The 20,013-nt window shown below is 42.6% G+C and overlaps 2 protein-coding genes across 2 annotated transcripts in view; one reads left to right on the top strand and one right to left on the bottom strand.

Annotated features, from left to right (window-relative positions):
• Positions 1–14,923, top strand: part of LOC125764965 (paired box protein Pax-1-like) — a 67,630-nt gene extending 52,707 nt beyond the window's left edge. The window contains exon 2 of the mRNA XM_049429738.1: positions 8,461–14,923. Within this exon, the coding sequence (XP_049285695.1) occupies positions 8,461–9,488 (1,028 nt within the window). The 3' untranslated portion in view covers positions 9,489–14,923. The remainder of the gene's footprint in view (positions 1–8,460) is intronic.
• A 2,415-nt stretch (positions 14,924–17,338) lies between these two features.
• On the bottom strand, positions 17,339–19,515 carry LOC125765020 (high affinity copper uptake protein 1). Its single transcript, XM_049429860.1, has 3 exons — positions 19,162–19,515; positions 18,884–19,077; positions 17,339–17,649 (listed from the first exon to the last, which is right to left on the bottom strand). Exons 1-3 carry the CDS (start codon positions 19,219–19,221, stop codon positions 17,448–17,450), a joined length of 456 nt encoding a protein of 151 aa, XP_049285817.1. The 5' UTR covers positions 19,222–19,515; the 3' UTR covers positions 17,339–17,447.
• Positions 19,516–20,013: the final 498 nt, after the last annotated feature.

The raw sequence follows: 20,013 nt of genomic DNA, 5'->3' as shown, positions 1-20,013 counted from the left end.
TGACAACAGCAAAAAAAAAACGTCGAATAAAATGCTTCACCGTAAGGATATGCGGTGGTTCATTCATTACACACCCATACATGCCCAGAACATCATTTCGTTGCGGTTGAACTGCATTGAATTCAGCTCAATCAGCGTTCAACAAGCAAACGAAACAAAATGAAAAAAAATGCCCTGAAGGGGCCCAGCAGTATTTAACAAGAAACGAGAAAAGAAACCCCCCCCCCCCCCCCCCCCCGTTTTTTTCTTCTCATTATCAATCCGTTTTGCAAAATGAATAAAACTGCGTCCGTCTGCTGATTGAGCGCGCGTGTGTGTATGGGTTTTTTTTCCTTTCGTCTTTTTCTTTCTTTTAATTTACCCATTCAGCTTAATTTGGTTAGATTCTCCTACCGCCGTGCTGGCAAAGATTGTGTTCATGGTTCGATAATCAGGATCTGGATTCGAATGCAATTAAATGGTTAAATTATAAATGCGGTATTGCTTGGCGGTGTGCATACCATTCAGGGGCGCTCAGCCAAAAAAGAAATCCTCACACCTCTCGGGTTCGCGCACTTTTTTTCTAAATGATCCCTCCTCTTTTATCCCATTAGTATTATTCGTTTGTTCCTTTTACACTGCGGCTATTTTTTTTTACATTTTATTCTGACCGTAACGACACCTGACATCAGAAGGCAAAATCATTCTGTGCGTGCACCGAGTTGGAATATAAAAAAAAACCGAAAATCAAAACCTGGCTTTGGCCAACAATAACAAAAAAAGTGCAATAAGGATGTGGCAAAAGTACATGCCCGATCAGGGTGGTAACGTTTAACGATAAGCGTAACAGCTAGGCATTGTTCATTTGGTGAGCGCGTTTGAGATTGAATTTCCTTTTTCCTTTCTAACTTAGCCGCACTCATTACGCCCTTTCGGGATTGATTACTCTTTTTGAGGTTATACCTTCATCTATTATCAACTACCTCAGCCTTCCGTCCCCCTTCTGCACAGTTTTCCTCACCTTACTCGCTGCAAATTTTCGTCCGGCTGTTCCCTTTTTTCCACAATGTACAAAAAGGCAAAACCCGGAGGCCAACAACAATGGCATTTTTGGCGGCGCTTTGCGAAGAAAGAAAAGCGCAATCCTTCATTTGTAGCCCATATACACGGGACAATTTAAACGGGGGTGGGGCGTGGCTCATCGTGCAACGCAATTAGGCGCCTCACACCCAGCTAAAATAGCGCACATTTAAAAAAGGGGTACCCCATGTGGGACAGTGGTGTAACGAGGTAAGCCAATTAGACGATCAAACTCGGCGAAATAGGAATATTTCCTTTCGTTCGTTTTTTTCCCTCCCTCTGCAATCATTATGATTGTCTCCAGATTTAACATTTTCAACGCGGGAAATTTTGCCTTTAAATCAAACCCATCAATTTCCACCCCATGAGAATGGTGCTGGTTTGTGTGGTGATTATATACCCTGCGGTCCAAAAAAAAGAAATCCCTTGAAAATCAAAGTGAGTTACAAATCGCAAAAACCGCCCTTGATCCAACCAGCATCACACAAAACGGATACCCGGAAAAAGGATAGCCGGGGCCGGGAGAGAAGGGTTCGCCGCACCACACACGTAATGACAAAATTTTACAAAAGAGAAAAACAAAATGTTCCAACTATCGCACACAATGTGTGCGTGGTTCAGGGAAGGGAAAAACTAGTTTAAAACCCTCGAAAGGGAAACCGAGACGAAAAAAGGATTCACACACAAAACCATTTACAAACTCTCTCCCCGGGCATTTGTTGCGTAGAAAGGAGTTCCGTTTCTTCCTGCACACAACGAAGTTGGATACCCGTAGGCGATGAAATGTTTTGCGGTTTTTTTTGTTGTTTCTTTTGTATGCCTATGCTCGGAGACACCCGAAGTCAACCGCAAATTATTCAATAAAAGACGCGTGCGCCAAAAACGAAAAAAAATCAGTGCGTTGTGTTCGACCCGGCGGCGCACAACAATCGTCAATTTCCGGAATCGTTCGGGTTGCGTGGTGTAATTGGAGCAAAAGCACAAAAAAACGGTCCACCAATTTTCGTTGTTCTTCTTTTTCGCATTGGTTTCGTAGGAAGGAATCGCATTCAGGTGTAAGAAGACTTCTAATGGGGTATATCCTTTATTCAGGACTATAAAGATTTATCTAAAAATTTTAGACAAAGAAAATGAGATAAAAAAATATATTGTTACTAGTAAGAATTTTAGTTGATTGATAAAAAAATAAGTTTACCTTTAGAGAATAAACAATCCTGAAATAAAATCAATTCGAATTAGTCAATAAAACCTTTTGAGATTAATGTTAATTGCACGCACACACACAAACACCCAAAGAAATCCTTAAGCCAGACACGCCTAAATCTCCGCAATGTCGTGCGTAATACTGTTTTTATCGATAATCCTCTCGTCGATAATCCAAATCCTCATGTCAATCATTGTCAACTCAACACGCACACACACAAATACGGAGGATTACACTATCAAATAAAAAAAAAACTACAGAAACTGCAAACGTCAACAACATTGGCAATCAGGACGAGAAAAGAGAAGGAAAAAAAACCCGGAGACTAAATAAACACATCGTTTCCCCTTTCCGCGGTAAACATTTCTTCAACTAGATGTAATACCGGATCTTGTTTTTCCTTTTCCGGATATACATATTTTTTTCCTCGTGTTGTTGCTTTTGCTTGCCTTACAATAAAAAAAAATGCGAAGAAAGAAAGGAAAACTAATTAAGTAGGAAATTGTTGTTACAGCTCGCGTAATACCTTGCGACAACATGCGCGAAACGTGCGTCCCACATTCAACGTGAGGGCAAAGGAAGGTGAAATGGAAAACGGACGCTCTTTGATTCCCTTTGATTTGATGCAAAGACACGATGGTGATCCCAATAAGCGATCCTTTCGGCCTGTAAGACCGCTATTCTGTCGGCAAATTAACAGCACAGATTGATCCGGTACAGTATTTCGTTTTTTTGTCCTTTTCGAGATTTTTTATCGAACATTTAAAAAAAAACAACACAAAAGAGAATGAGATTTTATTTCCCACTGGATCCCCACAAGGCCTTTTGCAGACTGCATTTTGGGAAATTGGAACAAAATGGAGAGTGGGGAGTTTTTCTAAATTCAACATCCAAATTTGATTCACCTCTCCCCTTGTTTCTTCCAATCTTCTTCATTGGCTTCTTCTGTTTTAAATGGCGATCCTTCGATACGCACTGTTAAACTTGAGTTACGATCATGTTCACAGTAGGGTTTTTTTTTTCTTCTAGTAAATATATTTGTTTCATTATATGGGGCGCATTTTTCTTAGCCTTTTGCTTCCGCTTTTCCTCAAAACCAAACATCAAATGGTACCGCGACCTGTTTCAATAGGTTTTTTTTCATCCCGGGGTTTTGACGGGTCTTCCTTCCAGCGACAGAAATAGTGAAAACTAACGAGAGAGCATAAAAAAAACAAGTCTGTCAGTCAGTCACCACACTTCCAAGAATATGTACGAAAGTCATTTCTCGCGTTTGTCATTGTTCCGGCTGAAGTAAGGCTAATGCGACCGCATAGATTTGAAATAAAAAAAAGTTAAGAAGCGGGGCAGGAGTTGGACAATTTTGTGTCACATTTTGCTATCATTTGTTTCCTTTTTTTTGGTTCATGAAACGCGCGCACGTTGATAGCGATTTTTGGCGGTGTTTCGAGTGCTGGAAGATATCCCCAGCGCACACACGTTGTTGGCAGATGGGCGCGAACTCCTCCTTTGACCTTCCCGTTTTTTTTTACACCTCCCACCCGCAAGAAGGTCGGTTTCGTTTGAATATATTTTGCATGAGAAATGCCCGTACACCCTTTTTTTTCTCGTGTGCAAGACAAAGTTCAAGTTCGATGTTGAAAATGAGATACAGATGGTGATGGAACACTAACACGACCCCTAAACAATGTGGTACAAATCTGGGTAAAATTTTGACATTTTAGTGTGCACACATACGGTGAATAAAAAAAACAGCAAAACAGTACGATTGATGAGGTTGAAGAATTTATATGATTTGTCCATTTTTTTTTTTGCAAGAAACGAAGCGCGTACCAACTGAGTTAATGCTTTGAATACTTATGGAATTAAAAACAAACAAAAAACAATTTAACTGTCAAACAGAATGCGCTTGGATTTATGCAATCCGCACTCCGTAAAAGGAACACAAAATGTATTGCTACAATTACACCAGATAACCATCTGGTGGGTTGTTATCAACACTATTCCATCATTTGTTAAGCGATCGAAAGACTAAATAATTAAATTTCTTTGACTGCTTGCGACGCGTCCTATTATCAACGATGTCGATTTAGGAATAATAATTTTATCCATCAATCTATAGCTACTGTAAAATGTGTAAGCTTTTTACTTAAATTACTTAAAATTTACTCAATTAACCAACGTTGCCAAAAAAATAATTCCGCTTGTTGAAACAGTAAAGGAAAACAAAATGTTCCGCTTACAAACATTCGCAACAAAGCTACGCATTTATTTTCCATTCCAATTTCCCCGTGTGCTCCGTGTTTTTTGTCGTGGAATGTTCCGAGTTATAAAAAAAAAGAAAAGGGTCTTCTCATCGCTATCTTCCGGTGAAGGTGAAAACGCAGAAGGTCACAGACGCGAACTCAACCAAAGCGGCGCAAAAATCCTTCGAGCGCATCGCATGTTCCACCAATGCTTTCGGCGACATAAACGCATCTCGCCACCGAAGAGAAGAAGCAGTAGCAGTGAGAAAAAAAATTATATGGGTGATAGTGCCTATGATGTACGCGCAGTGATGGTTAAAACCGCATGCCGAAATGCGTTTCGCCTCATTCCTGACAGATCGCACACGTTCGATCATGAAAGCATGAATATAATGATAAGAAGGGAAGGGAGGAGAAGAGGAGAGAGGTGGGGGGTAGGTTTTCTTTCTACTTCCTTTTTTTGTTGTTGTTGTGATTGCATTCATTTCCGCACCCCTGGCTCCGATGCCAGATGTTAGATGAAGAGGATCCGTCTGTCAGTTGCAGGATGAGACGCACAGCGTTATCCTTGGCGTGTACAGCTTCTTTTTCTCCCTTGTAACCAGAGGGGTTTTCTCGCTGACTTCCAATCGTGGTTTGCCGTGTACGGGGAATAACCCCTCGAGGGCAAAAACACGGTAAATGGTGAAAATGGTAAAATGGTATATCTCATCGCGCGCCTCTTGCGGATTTGATGCGCTCCGTTCAACCGTAACAATATCCATCTCGCTCACGTCTCGCTCTCTATCTCTGGGGCCTTTTTGCTCATCCCGAGCTGTCTCTTCCGTGGTTCGCAGGATACGGTCGTACAATACAGGCCGATATATATATTTTTTTTGCAGCGAGGCTTATTGTTTTGGGTTGGATTTTTTTTTAAATATGGTTATGCTTCACCTCGTAACTGTGTTTGTTCAAATGCATGATTTTCAAAACGTTTTGTGCGGTTGCTTTTCTAACCTTCCGGCACACCGTCACACAGGGGAACGCCATTTTGAAGCTGCGTCCCGAAACCCTGTGCTTCATTTGAAATAAAAATTTTCCATGTTTCCTACGACCAGCATTTCAAAAAAAACATAGAACTTCACGAAATTTATATCATTCCTTTCCTCAGCTCCGTAAAAGGAAATTTAAAAAAAAAGGAAACAAAATAAGCACAAAGGCTCCAATGCGAAAGTTTATCATATCGCTTCTGATATGCTCCAGACAAAATTCGTCGTAATTTTCTAACCGCCTTAATTCATTCGAGTAGGATCGCACCATGCCCATGCTCTCTTTCTTTATCATATAAATATACACACACCACGTGACATTCAACCTCGCTTTAACAGAAAGAGAACGCAGCTATACCTGGGGTGCATGAAAACAGATACATTCGCGCTAAAGGTGAGATAAAACGATCGCACACATTGTGTAGCGAATGCGGCCGAAAAGGGACGGAACACACTTTTCCCCGAAAAAGGTTTGAAAATAAAAAAAAGAATTAAAACATTACCACAGCGGCCCGCACACGCTACAAGCGGAAGCGAGACCGTACGGTGACAGCAATGCACGTATACCGTCACCCGTAGGGCGACAAAAGAGATACACACTATTGCAAACGATGCGCACTGCTTTTACACACTTCTCGTTCGCACCCTTTCCCTTTTCGAGGAAAATTTCTATTCATCGAATCGGCTTCGCTTTTGCCCCGTGCATTCGCAGAATTACTTGGAAGGGCACACAGAAACAAAAACAAAAAACGCAATTTTTATTCCGTATGTCGGGTAGTAAAATAATTTTACTGAACTATGCAGCTAAAGAGTGTAAAAAAAAGATATCGAGTCCCGACACTTGCGTGAATTGCATCTTGCGGCTTTTTTTTCGTCCATCATTACAAATCAAAACCGGCCCTTTCCACACCAAGCCCACCAATTATTCGGCCCGTTTGACTCTTGAGCCATATCATGATAATTCGGTTTGCTACTTACGCGCTTCATTAAAACGTCACGAGTTGTGTCTTTTGTGCTGTAAAGCAAGCATCCTTTCTACTTCCAAAGATACAAGCATGCAAACGTACTGCACCACGAACAGAAGAAAGAATCAGCACCATTTGTTAGGATAGTTAGAAACCATAAAGATAGTTGTTTTTCGTACCCTTATGTGTTAGTCCGTCCACTGCATTTATCCACTATGCTATCACTAATTATCACTCTTCATATTGTTCGATTCACTTCTTATCGCTGCACTAAATATCTTCACAACACATTAAAACTAAGATTTGCCCAACAGGATTACCAAAATCCCACACCACGCACACGCAGTAAAGGCGTCACCCAAGCACGACGGTTACCTAAATTTGATTGAAATCATCGCACACGATCAACCAATAACTAGCGATGGGCACTACTGCACACTGGTACCTTGGTGCTCCGTTCCGCGCTGACAAATAAAGTGGCACTAAGTTTTAAATAAATACGGTGAACGGAAATTATTTTACAAACGAGATTTTTTTGTTTGTGAGATAATAAATTTAATAAACAAATTAAAATTTATATACACTTTAAAATATTGTTTTAAACGCAATTATGTTCTTATCTGGTTATTATAAATATAGAGGCTCATATTTTATTTATTTTTAACTACGAAAGCGTTCTTTGATTAAAATGTGATTTTGAATATCGAATTGTTCTAAAAAAAGGGAATTAACATTTTTTCCCTTAATAAAAGCTAATAAAATAGTTTTTTTTTCGGACGATAAATTTTTAAAATTCCTGTTCAATGCTTTGTATACATATTTTTATATAAGCTGCAGAGTTATTTGGAGTAGTTCTTGTTAAGACCTTATCAAGCACTTGAAATACAGGGTTAACGGTATTTTGGCCGGTATTTCAAGCGTTTGAAGGAGGGTTCAAGTGCTTGAAGGGTGAAGCAGAAATTTTGACACTATTTCGCGATCGAATATTTTTTTTTTACTTGGTTAGAACGGCCTGGCCGTATCAAGACTTATTTTACCACGTTGCAGGATAGTCAGTCCATATGGGGAGACGGTCCGGATGGGATTTGATCCCCAGTCCTGCTGTGTGGACCGACGGCGCTTATCACTTATACCACCGGGCCCCCGCACGGGAGAATAATAGTTTGGAACTTGAAATACAGGGTTTACGGTATATTATGCAGAACTTTTGAAATTATTTCGCGATCGAATATTTAGATAATTTTTCAACAGGACATGAAATTGATGAAGTATTTTACTTATGTGCATACAAAATTTGGTACATAAAACATATCGTCAATACTATTTCGCGAAACCGTCATTCAAGGTTATTTTGTGATGTTCATCTTGGAAGTTATCTCACGAGCCCAGCTTACCAGTGTCTCGTTGAACGTGCTAGCAATAAGTTCCCATTCGTTCTTCGGGCATAAGCATCTCATACTAGAGACGGCATGCAAGTACGCACCAGCGCCAAACGCCGCTGTCACTCGACGCCGACTGGTTGTGACTTTGATCTTACTACGCACGAACACCGACACCGTCGGCGATTGCTAAGCGGGCGCAGCGCATTTACATTTTCCGCCGACGTACGTTCATTAGGGAAATTGATTTATGGCCGGTACGGTTCATCGCCCGTTTCCCGAGACGCACTGACGCGTCGGTGTTGGTGTCCAGTTACTGTCGGCGTTGGTACCGGACAGGGTTAGTCGCCCGGATGGAATTATGCTAGTGTTGCATACTGTGAAAGGCTTCGGGTGTCTTTTCCGTGGAAATTGGAGCAAAATCGTTTCGGGATCTAGTGTACTGCTAGCGAGTGACCCCGATCTTTGTACAGCGTGTATGAAAAAGGGGCACTTCCGGGCACGAACTGGGCATCCTATTTCAACTTTAAACTCATTTTTTTCTCTTTCTCTCTCTTTCTTTTCATGCACGTAAAATAGAAAATCAGGCACAGCAGTACGGTGAAGTGAACCAGCTTGGTGGCGTGTTTGTGAACGGGCGGCCACTACCTAACAGTACGCGTATGCGAATCGTGGAGCTGGCACGGCTTGGTATCCGACCGTGTGACATATCCCGTCAATTGCGCGTAAGTCACGGCTGTGTGTCGAAGATACTAGCACGCTATCACGAAACTGGCTCGATACTGCCGGGTGCGATCGGTGGCTCGAAACCACGCGTCACCACACCGAAGGTCGTCACGTACATCCGCGAGCTGAAGCAGAAGGATCCGGGCATCTTTGCCTGGGAAATACGGGACCGTCTACTGTCCGATGGTGTCTGCGACAAGAACAACGTGCCGAGCGTTAGCTCCATCTCGCGCATCCTGCGCAACAAGCTCGGCAATCTGGCCCACCACCATCACCATCACCCGCACCATTCGCACGCCGGTACGGGTGGGGGCGGTGCGCATACACCTCACGCACCTGCTCACCTTTACAACTCCATCTATCCCTCCTACCCGTACACGGCCGGTTCGCTCAAGTCGGAAATGTCGTGCGGTGGCAGCCCCTCACCACCAACCGGTGCGACACCGATCCGCAGCCCGCACGCCCACTGTCCCTGGCCCTCCTCCCACTCCGTCACCGATATTCTGGCGAACGTGCACCATCAGGCGACGGTCGCGGCACTGCGTAACGGCGGCACGCCCACCTCCCAGTGCCACACGACCCCACCGCCCACCACCGTCGGTGGCCAGCTGATGGGCGGTGGTCCAGGTTCGATGAACGGTACGACTACGTCCGGTTCGGCGTCCGCATCGGCAGCAGCTGCTGCAGCGGCGGCCGCCGCAGCTGCCGCTGCCGCCGCCGGTAATGCGGCGGTTGCGATGCACCAGCACCACCACCATCACCATCATCATCAGATGCAGGAGTCCGTGTCACCGCAGTCACCCAACTCGTACAACTACTACATGTACCTGCAGAGTGGCGGCATGCACCACGGTGGGCTGGCCAGTGCTTCCGGCTTATAGGTTCCTTTCTACACCCGTGCGTCCGAGGAGCATTGAAGGCGACACAGCAATCCACCAACTGAAACCAACCCCCGCTAACCCAACCTTCTGCTCCTTTCCCCCGCCACACCATAGCATACGGAAATGTCCTAGCAGCGACTCCATATCGAAACCCATGTGACACATGTGTGGTCAACACGTGCTAATATGCTAACACTAGTTTGCTAAGTTTATCGATTAGATATACCAAACTGCTTAATTTAACATGCGCTAACTTACTCCTAAGGTTTTTTTCAGTTGAATTGTTCGTTTACAAAGGTGTTTTTTTTGTTAACAAATTGGTACATGATTATATTGGTGTGATTGTCTATGTAACTTTCGAACGAGATGTACAGTAATGATCTGGCAATAGAACAAAGTGTTTTACGCTAAATGTGGTATCTGCCCGAATGTCCTGGTCACGGCACCAAACTATATACGAAACAGCAATGTTTTATGCTACCAATTACAGCCCATTTTTCCTCGCCGTATGACAATCTCCAAATTCGTAGGATATGTCTCTCACTATTTGTACTATCTGAAACAATCATGAAACATTTCTTTTTCGTTCTGCTTTCTCCAAACATAACCTTCCTGAAGCAAAATTTAAAATAGTGTCAGAATCGAGCAAAGAGCAGAGGTTGGCAGTTGACTAGAAATAAAATGATGCAGCAAAGTTTGCAGCGACATGAATCGAAATCCCGGCGGCAAGATTGGCTGCTGCAGGCGAACATAAAACAAACAAAACAATGGAAAACTAAAGTACAAAACGCACTGTGGAACAAATACACTCGACAGGGTGAGCGAGCTTGTGAGGTACGATGAGAATGGCAGACGACGCTGTTGTGTGTTTAGAAGCAAAATCAATCGTTATCATTCAGCAATCTTATGAATTTCGACAGCAAAACGGCAAACGGCGTGTACCGCTTGTATATAGCCGACGTTTGTTTTTTTTAAATACCTTTTCCTTCCTGCTGCACGCCGGGAAAAGGCAATGAGGGCCACTTTGAAAAAAAAGCACGCTTGCCCAATGTCCGATCGTGTACCGAAACAAACTGAAACTCAAACGGTTGTTATCCAGTTTTTGGTTTTTCGGTTTTACACTTACACTGCGGCCATTTGTAACCCACTTTCTTTCGGTGTTTTTTTGTTGTTGTAGTTTTGATTTCTGCACACATGCAGACAGTATCTACCGGCAAAACGTATTTGGGTGTACAATGTCAGCAAGATGATGGCTGGATCCGTTGAGAATGGTACAATATTTACTAAACACGCATTCACCCACAAACACGATCGGTAGTGCGCTGTTGAAACGGAGGGCAGCAGCAGAAACGTTTGCAAAATGGAAACAGTTTACCAGTGTGTAGCGCGAAAGCAGAATGATGATGAAAAAAAAAACAAAACCAAACCGTGACCTCAAAATGTGTAACTGGCGAACCTTATGAAGCGAAACGCAACTAGAGTGCAAAAACATATAAAACTTTAAACAGAAAACCACTAGCAAACATCCATTGTAAAATAGGTTTTGCGGGTGGAGTAAAAGAAACGAACGAGCCAAACAAGTATAGTATGGTGGAGCAACTTGTGTATCACAAAAGTACAACAACCACAGAATATCATTTAGCAAACTGAAGTCGTGTTGAAACGGGGCACACGTTTTAAGCGCATATTTTGCGACAAAAAAGAGAAAATATAAAAGTGTAGAAAGCAGAAGAGTTAAACCGTGTTAGGGAAAGCAGTGCAACTACTAGCGTATAACAGAAATGGTACGCAAAAGGTGATGGATGAGAAGAAGAAAAAGAACAACAACAATAGATTGTAGTGTAACGAGTACTAAGCACACTAAACGCTAACGATTACTACCATTACAAACAATTTGCACCAATAGCCACACAATGCTGTGACTAACACTACTGCTATAAAACCACCAATTATCACAGCTACTGTCACTGCTAGTAGCCGAATAGCGGAAACGAGAGGTACAACAACAACAACAACAACAACAACAACAAAATCAGTACGTCCAGCACAGTGAAATGGTGGACGATAATGTAAAGCAATAAATACCACTACCTTAGAGCAGCCTCACACTATGTAGGCTGTTGTTTTTTTGTTTTGTTTTCTTCTCTCATCTCCGTACTGGAGTTTGACAGCTCGCAATGGTTGAACCGTAAAGGGACGCAGGGTAGCTAGAAAGGACTCGTACAAGGGACGGTTGGAAGGATGGTAGAGATGTCTAGAAAGCAGAAAACGAATGAAGATGTGGTACAAGGATTTATATAAATGCATACGTATAGAAATATATATATGAATAGATTTATATTTATATATATACATACATATATATATTCAAAAAACATATTGATAGTGTGACAAACAGATGAAGTAAGTGAAACTGACAGTTGAAAGTGGGGATGGATGGAATTAGTACACGATAAAGTAGATACGTTAGTATGTGTGTGTGTGTATGTAATTAACGAGCAGCACTAATAGTGGGATGAGTATGACGTATGCGTGGATGAATGTGTGAGTGAGTGCAAAGCTATAATAGGGAGTTTTGATATGAAGTGGATCAATTATCGAACTCGCAAGAAAAAAAGAAAGGGAAAACAATGCGATCTATGCGTTAAAGGAAAACAGTGGCTGATGGAGCACTAGAAGTAGAAATGTGAACAGCAAAAGCAAAAAAAAACAATTCAAGCAGACACGATAGCGGAGCAGCGCCTGCGAGGTAGTATTTGAGGTATAGATAAATATTAACACTAAAGCATATGTATATTATAGAGCTAATGATGTATCTCAAAAACAGATGTGTGCCTTTTTCTACCGAAATGAAATTGCAAACAGTGCTTTGCGAAAGGAACTACTAAACAAAACTGATCAAAAACAAAAACACAAAACACTGCAGGAACACAAAACAAAACATGGGCAAAGAAAAGTGGAAAAGTGAGCCCAGGCAATGGATAAATGAAAACAGGCAACAACAACAAAAAGCTGTAACATGTAAACAATAGAGCGGGAAAATTACGGCAGCAAACAGCAAGGAAGCAACGAAGGAAGAGGATGGGCAACGCTGTAACGCTGTAACGATGGAACTTCCATCGTATTTCCATTTTGACAGCTTGCTCGCAAAAACCAGAACCATAAAACCTAGTGTGAAACATAACCTCAACTACAGCACCTGCTACCGCACCATCTGGGAACGGTTGATGCAATGCAGTGTCGAGAATAGTGACTAGTGGGTGAGTAGGAGCAATGGCAATAATAGCGCAATATGACCCACTTCGTTTCTGCGCGCACCCTTCAAATCGGGAACCACCCTTTTCGATATCCCCAATGAGAGTCACAGTACACTTGGAGAAAAGTGGTCGTACAGATGAGGTTAATGTTTGCAGTTGCACTGTGTTGCATCCGTTTAGCGTGCAGCAACTAACCGCAGAAAAACATACGATCATCAAACACGTTTTGTCGAATGGCTGAATGCCCCAAACAGGGCGTTCGCGATTTGTTACATATTTGTGGTCCCGATCATACTCCCTCTTTTGAACGCGGAACGTTGAGCAAAGTATTGTGGGTTAATGGTGAGATGTTCGTCAACATGTCTACGTGCTCTTTTAAATGTGCGCGCTAGATTACGTTCAATATTTTCCCGCTTCTGGGCGCGTTTATGGAAAGCTCGATTTCCACGATTCCAGTAACAGTTTCCAATGAAATGGAGATGATCTGAAACGCATATACTTCCGATACTATGCTTTACCCACCCACCGAACTGTACAGTTTCGAGCGTTCGAATATGATTAGTAAACGTCACTTTACAAGCGTTATTAAACGTCAAATCGTTCGTGAGTTCTCTTCCTCGTGCTTATCCTTTTGCGCCATTAATCATCCTTTTTCTTCTGCGGCACATCACATCCGAGCATCGTAAAACAAAAGAAGAAGTTACAAATCAAACTCAACCACAAACACACGAAACACACGAGCTTGAAGTTGACCGTGCGTGTCGACAGAGAGATGGAGAGATAGTGAGAAGCGTGAATGCGAGTGTGGCCGAACGAACGTAAGTGCGACCGCGTGCGTGTGTGTGCAGATGCGAATGAGTGAGATAGTACGGCATGATCTAGATGTAATAGATTTGTGTTTTGATAGTTAAAGAAAAAAAAAGAAGAAGAAGCATAAAAAAGCGAGAAATCTTAACCTCAAATTGAAAGCAATCTCCTATCGATGGTCACGTTGATGATCAATTCACAATCTCCTATCCACCCGAAAGGCTTCCGCAAATTGCGACCGGGAAGGGAATCTGCATATAAAAAACAGGCAACTAAAGAAGAAAGTTGGAAACGTTGATTAAACCGTTAGAAAACGGGGAATGAAAAGTGTGAGAGAGGGGTGGAAATAGTGAAACGTGTATTGAATTTTTTTTAACACTAGCAGTGTAGGTAAGAACAGACAGGATATCATAGTGTGCTAATAAAAAGCAAGCAAGGGAGGGAGTGAGAGAGCAAAGAAAAAAAAACCAAACACAAAAAAAACAGTCAACTTGTAGGAAAATGTTATGTAAAAAGAAAAAGAAAAACGAAAAGAAAATTAGCTAAACCAAGAAGCAGCAATAGATATATTTTTTAAGCGGAAACGAGGCACGAAAGATAAACAACAAACGCACCTTCAAAATACGAACGAGTGAAAAACAAAACACGAACACCGTACAATAGAACCTCATGGAAAGAAGTTTTTACCTCAAATTTTACAAAGCCATTACATAGAAATGAAGAAACAAATGAAAACAAAAATTGAAACGGTAACACAGATACTAACCTAAAGCTAGCTCACAGAACGGAAAGGAAAAAAAAGTGAAATGATTGCAATACACTAAAAAAACAAGTAGTATAACCATTGACAAGATGCGAACACACAAAATGGTGGGAAGAGGAAATCGCATTACGAAAGTGTGTAAATGAATAAATAGTGTTGGTGTGTGAATGATAACGAAATGAGAAGGAAAACAGTCGAGCTAGAAAGAGAGTTGTGTTTGTGTGTATGAAAGAAGTGAGAGAGATGCAAAAAAAACTCGAAACAACACATCCAAAAAATGCAAAACACTGTCAAACAACAAACTTTTGCATGGTTTTTTGATACAATGTAATTTATATTTAATTTAGTTTAATGTGGATAAAAAAAACATAGCGTACATTAAAAAAACACACACACACCCTTCGAAGTATGAGTACATAAATATGCGTGCACGTGGATGTACGGCCGTGTACGCAATACATACAGTATAAATCTATATTTTGCATCCACAGTCCTTTACGGGACAACGAGGAAGGTGGATGCGAGCGGGCGAGGAAGGGGGGAGAAAAACAAAATCCCAGTAATGATAATGAAATAATAAAAATGGTGCGAAACATGAAAAATTCAAACTAATTCCGTTTTTGCGTTTCGTCTGTTAGTCGGGGTTTTATTTTTCAAAACGATCCTCGGTGTTTGGTTGTTTGGCCAAGGTGAAAGAAATACACATGCAACGGTGGTAAATGGCAGTGAAAATATTTTGAATGAAAATGGTCAAATATTCAACAAAAAAAGGGAAAGAAATTGCGGTTTCGAAACGATCCCGAGTACCAGGAGGTGCAGTTTTGTTTCCCCTCATTTTCATTGGGTCATTTCACCGGAAGTGACCTTTTTCATTCTGTCCGTTCATTCTGCCTTTCCCTTCCGCACAACTGTCCGAAACGGGACGGGAGATTTGTGATCTTGTTTTATCGATTCGATCGATTGATATGTTGCGGAACTTTCAATACGGTACGGGATAGGATGTAATCCGCTTACCTAGAGGGTACAATACTGTGAGAATTGCGAACAAAGGGCAGGGAGGGAAATGACCCGTACCAGTACAGAAACATGGCAAAACACTTCTTTGGTTGCGTGTGCTAAATAGAAATAAACAACGCATTACACCACTTTTGCGCTGATTTAGAAGCGTTTGGTTTATTGGCATGGTCTGTATATGAGAAACGCATCTATTATAAAAATCCGTCTGGAAAACTGTTTTTTTATATATGTGTTTGTGAAAAAGCTCCTTGTCGTTTGGGTTGATTTTTTGAAAAAAAAAGTCATTACATTTCTACAGCATAACGCCTGATGGGTAGGCAATCAAATTACAAATGCACTTTGAATGATAATTAAGCGTTTCAAACAAACCATTATTGGGCGCGTGAATAAGCATCCATGGATTTAATGTTTCTGCCGTGTGGTAAGCTTTAAACCAGAGATATATAATAATTGCTAAGAGCTGTTCCAAAGTATCTCATTAATCTTGTGTGTGTGTTTTTTTTGCGCAATAAATCTCAAAAAGGGTAGATTCATATTTATTGAAGTTAATAATCTTTCCCTGTAGTTAAGGAACGATACGACTAACGCGATAGAAACGTACTTTGCATACACTTTTCCGCTCCTTGACATTACTCTTACGATGGTAACGGTTGTAAACGAGACATCCTGCTGGTCGGCACCATGGTGAGCAGTCGATGAGCCGCATCCCTGCACGATAAGATGAGTGTAACGCCTGTGACATCTCCCGCATCCCACCAACTGTCCATAGCAACCACTATAGCGCTAGGAATAAAATGAATCCCCTTTTCACTCCCTTTTGTGATACTACCTAGCAAAGACTAAGTGTACGGGTGTTGCAGGTAAGATGATTACCACACGTCACTATCGCCCCATATTTCCCACACTGGCAGAACGAGCCACTTGTCGGGCAAAAAAAAAACTCCCGGAAACGGCCCGCTGTGAGTGTGGCGTACAAATCTTCAAACAACGGAAGGGCGTTGCCAGGGCACAATCGGGGCGACGCAATCGTTCGATGCAATCGAATGCGATCACGGCACGATATTACGCAGCACCGGGCAGACAAATGGGCACAATAATCGGTACCTGGTAAGAATAATCAGCTTGTGTGTAACACCGAGGGGGCGGTGTTGCTGTGGCCATTGCATTGCAATTAACAAGATACGCCCCGATGAGCGTACAGCGTGATGAAAGGGAACGATGAGGTACAAGTGGCTAACGTTTCTCGATGCCCATTTTGTGTGTGGTTAGGGAAGGTAAAGAGACATGGTACCAGCTATATTGGTGGATGCTGGCCAGACACTGTGGATAGGTTAGAAGACTACAATCTCTAATTCATTCTCTACATTCATTATTCTATTCTCGAAAGTTTAGCGATAGTTTATGGTGACAAATGTGTTAAACCAAACAGCATTATTAAAATTATAGATATTGTGAACTGTTCACTACATCACAACATCCATCAACAATTGTTACGACCCAAGTAGAAAATTAACGAATGAGAATGAGTGTTTGGCTGCATCCGTTTTCGAAGTACAGCGGATTGCATAACGTTAGGCGCATTATTTGATGCAGTTAACCACACTGTAATTAAATCGAACGCCAATGTTTCGCGTTGATTGCACACTGCTTCTATATAGCCTTTTTTACATATCGAGGAGAGAACCTTCATATGGAACCACCTTTCAAAAGGAAAGACCTGTTAATCAGGAAGCACCATACTCAGGGTACCGTCCGCTTTGCCGAACTGATAAAGAGATAGGAAACTGTGTTTGCAATGCGTTAAAATGAATTAAATGCTTCAGCTGCGATCGCTGACTTTGTGGAAGCAGTCACATACTAGCAGAAAAACGAATTGTCAATCAAAAGCCCCTGAATGTATGTAATACGCTATTCAAATAATTCTTTTTGGTTAGTTATTGTAATTAATAATGTTGGTACCACTTTAACTCCAACCTTCTACTAAGAACCAAACACGGAACAATCAGTAAAGTATGCACACTTAAGTTTTATTTTACATACTATTCATAAGTGGAGGTCTCATCAGATTTGTGTTCGATTGATTGCAGTTTGGTACAGCTGCAACACGTCCATCGCTCAGTTACAATGCTCGGTTGGATCGACGGAGCTGTTCCGGACCCAGCCAAAAACGTAGTAGCCGCACATGGCGCCCAGTACCACCGCAAGACAGAGCCAACAGTTGTACGTCATTACGATCAGCATCAGGATGTAGGAGACGCTTACCTGTAGCAAATGCAGCAACGTCTGCACGATATGCACACGGCTGAACAGCGCCTGCCTGGAGACGATATGAAACAGGAGAAGCAATACAGTACGCGGAAGGATATACAGCTGTCAAGGGGTATCATTGGTGATGGAATGGGAGTGAGTCTTTTTTCTTCTTCTTCTCTTTTTGAAATCCGTTTATCGGTGCGTAACTTCAATGGGTGGTTTACCAAAAAAAAAAATGGAACCCACCTCCGCTCACCCACTTCCCTACTGGCTAGCACGGTTAGGAAGGATCAAAAGAAAGATGAAACACTTTCCTGCTCCACACTCGAAACAGCCGAGCATATGCAAAAAGGGTTTCTGCTCTCTTAGTTTGCAGGGTTAAAAAAGAAAGGTTCAAAAGAACAAGCCGTCGTACCGACCTACGACGGTCTTTAAGTAGTAACGTACGAACAACCGCTTGGATCATTTTCAGGATGCAAAAGTATCGCCTTTGTTTACGACCCTCGACGAAACGGATCGTGATTGTACCGGTCCGCCATCTTGCAAGGTGGTTGAAGCGTTCGTTTGATTGTGGCTCTTTGAGGTTGACTGTAGTTGTGTAGACAACAGTGCGCGACACTACACATTGAAGTTGAGGTGCTGAGGAGACCGATCGCCGAACACCTCATTAAATATATGCACCTACACAGGTTTCTTGTGCGACAAAATGTACGCCGATCCATTTTAGCTATTCTTTTCATTCACTTTATCGACACAAAGACCACCGAGAGTGTTTGAACCATTCAGGAAGCGTGTGTCGTGTTGCAAAAAGAGAAATCTAAATTAATAAATCACTTTGATTTGATCAATTGCCAACTCGTGGACATACATATATGTGTATTCGTCTGCTCCACACTTCTATCATAGAGCTGGAAGTACAAAAGAAAGTGAGATGAAAGCAAAACCCTCGCAAAAAGGAAGGAAAGGATTTTCTGAACCATTTTTCCCTTCCACCTTCACCCAGCACACCTTCTGAACGTATTTCCGGTTCGCTTTTTTTAATTTTACTCGGCACGTGTCCGTCCAGCGTTCGGACTCGTCGAGATGTCGCGCTATACAGCGGGGGTTGGCATTGATTTGGCGAGCACACCATGCAAAGCCGGCCGGATCAAACCAATCGGACCGTGCAGCTTGCTGCAACGTATACCTTTGGAACTGTCAAACGCACCCCTCAAACGCTACACACGACACAGAACAAAACCCTTCCGTGAGCTCTCCAATTGCACGGGCTTATCAGTTATTGGCCCTCAGACGTTACTTACCGGAGCGTACGCTTATCGTTGACTTCGGTGCCCCGTTTCGCTGCATCGGAGAAGTGGAGCAGCTCGCGGCCGTATTTGAGACCCTCGTAGGCGAACGCTAGCAGAAAGAACCCGATGGTGGCGCCAACGAATGCACCGGCCTCGGTTGTAGCCCAGCTGGGGAACAGGATCACTTCGCAGCTTCCACCATGGAACTGGAACGATTGGTGTTTTGAGTGTAAGATGCTATATCTGGATGTGCATTTTGACACAGCATTGATTCCGCAGCTGGTACCTACCGACATCTGCATTGGACAAGCCATCTCCATGTCGTCCGGTCCACCATGGTTGTGAGACATTGTTAGTTTGCTGCACTCACACACTCACTGAAATCCCGTAACTACCTCAGGGACGTCTGCTCTGGAGGAATGCTTTCACGATGCGTACGTAACCGGTACAGGCGCATGTAACGACTGGTGCGTTAGGAATCGTAACACTCCAATGTCTTATAAAGCCTGTACAATGCAAACACGCTGAAGCTCCGTACAAATCAATCGTGGAATTCAATCGATTAGATGTCGACCAGGTTCTTCTGATACCCATTCGGCCAACGATAAACGTTTCTACCTAAGACATGGAGTGCTGATAACGGATAACTGTGAAAAGGTGTACTGCTTATCAGCGGTAGTTGAACTATTCTTTCTTTCTCTGCAACAAACCGCATCTACGTACGAAGCTTTCTGAGCCCATCTTTGGTAAGAACGAGGATGCGGATTGGACAACTGTTTGAAGCATCTGTGTGAGTGCTTCCATCGGTGGAATGGGATTACGAGCGGGAGTGTCAATTGTTTGCTAGTATTGACCGGTGATCACCAAGGGACCAGGTCCAAACTGCTCGGAGTTCATCGCAAAACAATCGAATCCGTGCATACAACGTACCGGTAACATCGGGGACATACCGATAACACAGCGCCTTCCCTTGTCTGCATTAAGTCTTGGAAGACGCTTTGCTACATTGCTACCATAGAGGGCCGTGCGCAAAAACCCGAACAACCGAACCCGACCATTTGTCTTACAAATGGGTGCCGTGTGCAAAAATAAATTGCTCAAACAAGCTACTTTGCACGTTCAGCATCTACTTCGGCTAATAG

The sequence above is a fragment of the Anopheles funestus genome, chromosome X (genome assembly GCF_943734845.2).
Source record: "Anopheles funestus chromosome X, idAnoFuneDA-416_04, whole genome shotgun sequence".
NCBI classification, from domain to species: domain Eukaryota; kingdom Metazoa; phylum Arthropoda; class Insecta; order Diptera; family Culicidae; genus Anopheles; species Anopheles funestus.
The sequence above is the reverse complement of the archived record's forward strand: the minus strand, read 5'-3'. Positions and strand labels throughout refer to the sequence as shown.

Excerpts from the sequence above, each read along its gene's own strand:
- LOC125765020 (XM_049429860.1), bottom strand. The coding sequence starts at position 19,221 with ATGTCTCACAACCATGGTGGACCGGACGACATGGAGATGGCTTGTCCA. Across the intron at positions 19,078-19,161 it reads CTTGTCCAATGCAGATGTCG|TTCCATGGTGGAAGCTGCGA; the intron begins GTAGGTACCAGC and ends CAATCGTTCCAG. Across the intron at positions 17,650-18,883 it reads AACGATAAGCGTACGCTCCG|GCAGGCGCTGTTCAGCCGTG; the intron begins GTAAGTAACGTC and ends TATCGTCTCCAG.